Source organism: Macaca thibetana, chromosome 14, assembly GCF_024542745.1.
Source record: "Macaca thibetana thibetana isolate TM-01 chromosome 14, ASM2454274v1, whole genome shotgun sequence".
NCBI classification, from domain to species: Eukaryota; Metazoa; Chordata; class Mammalia; order Primates; family Cercopithecidae; genus Macaca; species Macaca thibetana.
Window position 1 is genome coordinate 39,236,640 of NC_065591.1, and position 3,979 is coordinate 39,240,618.

At 50.0% G+C, this 3,979-nt stretch overlaps 1 protein-coding gene across 1 annotated transcript; it reads right to left on the minus strand.

Annotated features, from left to right (window-relative positions):
- Positions 1-356: 356 nt before the first annotated feature.
- On the minus strand, positions 357-1,671 carry LOC126936443 (uncharacterized). The gene is made up of 2 exons (XM_050759234.1): positions 944-1,671; positions 357-458 (listed from the first exon to the last, which is right to left on the minus strand). Exons 1-2 carry the CDS (start codon positions 1,460-1,462, stop codon positions 357-359), a joined length of 621 nt encoding a protein of 206 aa, XP_050615191.1. The 5' UTR covers positions 1,463-1,671.
- Between the last annotated feature and the right edge of the window lie 2,308 nt (positions 1,672-3,979).

Consider the following 3,979-nt stretch of genomic DNA (forward strand, 5'->3'; position numbering starts at 1 on the left):
TATGGGACTATTAGGGTATGCAGCCGATTGGTTGCAAAGGCTGTTGCTAAATGCTGAATAACAGTAGGGATATTTCTCTTGGTATGGGTCACGGTACAGGGCCACATCGGGTATTGTGACTGTTGATGAATTAAAATCTGTATAGTTTGTGGGAGGGGAGGATAGGGGAACAGCAGTTAATGGTGGTCTTCCTAGGGTTGCACACATAAAGCAAGAGGACAGGTCGCCTAAACCGGTGAGGTTGGCGAATGCTAGCCCTTCCTGTAGTAGGGTTAGCCAGGAGAAGGGCTGTAAGTCTTGTGATAGCTTGGTTTCTTGCCTGTGGATTTGTGTATGGATTAAGGGTTGAATCTGGACTAAACTCCACCACAGGTACAGGTGGCTACTAGGCCAGCTACTACTGGCATCGTAGTAGACTGCCCCATGTTGGGGCGATGTCCACCGGGAGTGCTCTGGATCTGTTATTATCCAAGTGAATATGTTGGGAGTCCCTGTCGGGTAGCGAGTCCTGAGGAGATTAGACTTTCTCAGGTATTCGTCCCATACCCTGGCTGAGTGCATTTTACAATAGTGGTATGGGCAGCCTGCATTCTGGTGCCACCAATAATTTTTACAATTATATTCAGTCTGATCATATTCAAAACAGATGATGGGTATCCCTGGTTGGGCAATCTGGAAGTTAGTGAAATTGAGGTAAACTGGAGTGTTGCACCCGGAAAGGGGGCAGTCTGCACTAGCTAGCAGTTTACCCACCTGGGGGGTTTCCCCGGGGTGAGTTTTGTTCTCATAGAGCCAGAACCTCCAGACATAGGGATTAGACAGTGCGGCAGTGAGGAGAGTCAGATGCATAAGGCATAAAAGCATAGGTAAGCTAGACATGGTTACGGCTACGGGGATGACGGCGCAGGGTTAGCTTTAAGGGATTGTTCTTAGCTTTGTCTACAGTCCATGTAACTGGTGCTCCAGACAGCCCGAGAAGGTCGGATGTTGGGTCCACTGGTTTGACGTGTGTGTAGTGGATCCACGAAGCGATGCCTTCTACCTTGAGAGCAGTGGGAGTAGTCAGGAGTACTTGCAGTGGTCCTTTCCACCTGGGTTGAAGAGTTTCTTGCCGGTGGCGCTTGACTAGGACCCAGTCTCCCGGCTGGAACGGATGGGGCATCGGCGGAGGTCCTGCTTTGTACAGTTCTCGTAGTCTGGGCCAAATTTCCTGGTGAATTTTCTGTAAGGCTTGTAAGGAGAACAAGAGCTCAGAGACATTTTCAGTTTCAGGTTTGAGTAAGTCATCTTTTAGACTGGGGACCAGGGGTGGGGGTCTGCCATACATGATTTCATATGGTGTGAGGCCCAGTCTGTAAGGGGTGTTTCGGGCCCGGAACAGAGCGTAGGGGAGAAGTACTACCCAATTAGCGCCAGTCTCCATGGTCAATTTAGTTAAGGTCTCCTTTAGAGTCCGATTCATCCTTTCTACCTGTCCTGAGCTTTGGGGCCTATAAGCACAATGTAATTTCCAATTTGCCCCAAGAATGGAAGCCAAATCCTGACTTACCTTAGCAACGAAGGCTGGTCCATTGTCTGACCCTATCTGGATGGGAAAGCCATACCTGGGGAGGATTTCCTCCAAAATTTTCTTTGCTACAACCTGAGCAGTTTCTCTCTTAGTTGGGAATGCTTCTGTCCATCCTGAAAAAGTATCTACAAAGACAAGTAAGTACTGATACCCATATTTTCCAGGCTTTATCTCAGTAAAGTCTACTTCCCAATAGATGCCAGGCCTGGTTCCTCTACACCTATTTCCTGTGGCGGTCTGGGTTTGGGGGCAAGCGTTGTTCAGTTGGCAGGCTTTGCAATTTGTTGTGACATCGCTGGCCAATTCAGTAATACGCCTGATTCTGAACTTGGCGTGCCTGATTAAGTCTATCATTTGCCAGGCACCTAGGTGGGTTGTCCGGTGGATATGTTCCAACACCTGCCGTCCTAATTTTTCTGGTAGGATGGTTTGGTCATTTATATCAGTCCACCACCCATTTTTAACCTGTTTTAGGGGAAGCGTGTCCATCCATTCGCGATCCTGTTCGGTATAGTCAGGAAAACATGGCAATTTTCGTGGGCCAGGATCGGGGAGCTGGAGCGCGAGGAGCTGACTGGGAGCTTTTGCTATGCTCCTTGCGGTTTGGTCAGCTAAGAAGTTGCCTCGAGCAATTGGCATAGTTGGTTTCTGATGCCCAGGGCAATGTACGATAGCCAATTTCTTTGGTTTCCACAAAGCAGTTAATGGAGCTAGGATCTCTTGTTTGTTTTTTATTTCTTTGCCTTCAGCTGTTAATAGTCCCCTCTCTCTGTAGATGGCCCCATGTATGTGTGCAGTAGCGAAAGCATAGCGGCTATCCATGTATACTGTTAGTTTTTTCTCTGCCCCTAGGGTGAGGGCCTGTGTGAGTGCTATCAGTTCGGCTCTTTGGGCCAATGTCCCTGGAGGCAAGGGTTCCGCCCAGATTACCTCAGTCTCTGATGTTACAGCCGCTCCTGCATACCGCTGGCCTTGGTGGACGTAGCTGCTGCCATCAGTGAACCAGATGAGTTCTGTGTCGGGGAGCGGACGATCTTGCAAGTCCTCCCGCACCCCATGCACTTGAGCCAGTATCTCAGTGCACTCATGGGATGGGGCGTCCAAGTCTGGATTTGGCAGCAGTGAAGCAGGGTTTAAAGAGGTTGGGGGCAGAAAAGTTATTCTGAGAGGGTTTAACAGCAGTCCTTGATAGTGGGTGAGCCGGGCGTTACTTATCCATCGGTCCGGCGGCTGCCGGAGGACGCCTTCAATGGCATGCGGGGTGGTAACGCGCAACTCTTGCCCCATGATAAGCTTATCAGTGTCCTGGACCATTAGGGTGGTTGCCGCGATTATCCGGAGGCAGGGTGGCCAGCCGGCAGCCACTGAATCTAATTTCTTTGACAAATAGGCAACTGGCCTCTGCCAGGGGCTTAGGTACTGCGTTAACATGGCTTTTGCAACACCTTTACTTTCATCCACGTATAAGTGGAAGGGCTTGGAGACATCAGGGAGCCCTAACGCAGGGGCTGACAACAAGGCAGTTTTGATCTGTTGAAAGGCCAGCTCAGCCTCTTCCGTCCAATTAAAGGGCTGCCGTTCCTTTGTTGCCTGGTATAGGGGCTTGGCTAACTCAGCAAATCCGGGTATCCATAACCTACAGAACCCTGCTGACCCCAGGAATTCTCTCACTTGCCGTGTCGACTGGGGTCTAGGGATACATTGGACTGTTTCCTTTCGGGCTTTGGTTAGCCATCGTTGCCCCCCTTTTAATAGGTACCCTAGATAAGTTACCTCCGACTTGCAGATCTGAGCCTTTGTTGCTGAGGCTCGGTAGCCTAGCTCCCCTAGAGTCTTCAAGAGGTCCTCAGTCCCTTGAACACAAGTTTCCGGGGACCTGGCCGCTATTAAGAGATCATCAACATATTGCAAGAGAGTTATTTCAGGGTGTTGCTGCCGGTACTCACCCAGATCTTCATGAAGGGCTTCATCGAACAAGGTTGGCGAGTTCTTGAACCCTTGTGGCAGCCTGGTCCATGTTAGCTGACCGTTGATGCCCCTCTCAGGATCCGTCCATTGAAATGCAAAGAGTTCTTGACTTTTGGGAGCCAGAGGAAGGCTGAAGAAAGCATCTTTTAGATCAAGAATGGTATACCACTGTTTTTTGGGATGTAAGGCACTCAGAAGGGTGTATGGATTGGGCACAGTGGGATGTATGTCCATGACCCTTTTATTAACTTCTCTTAAATCCTGTACTGGCCTGTAGTCCGTACTGTTGGGTTTACGAACAGGTAACAGTGGAGTATTCCAGGATGAGTGGCAAGCCCGTAGGACTCCCTGGTCTAGGAGTCGGCGGATATGGGGCGTAATTCCTTCTCTTGCCTCCAGGGGCATAGGATATTGCCGAACCCGAACCGGGTCCGTCCCTGG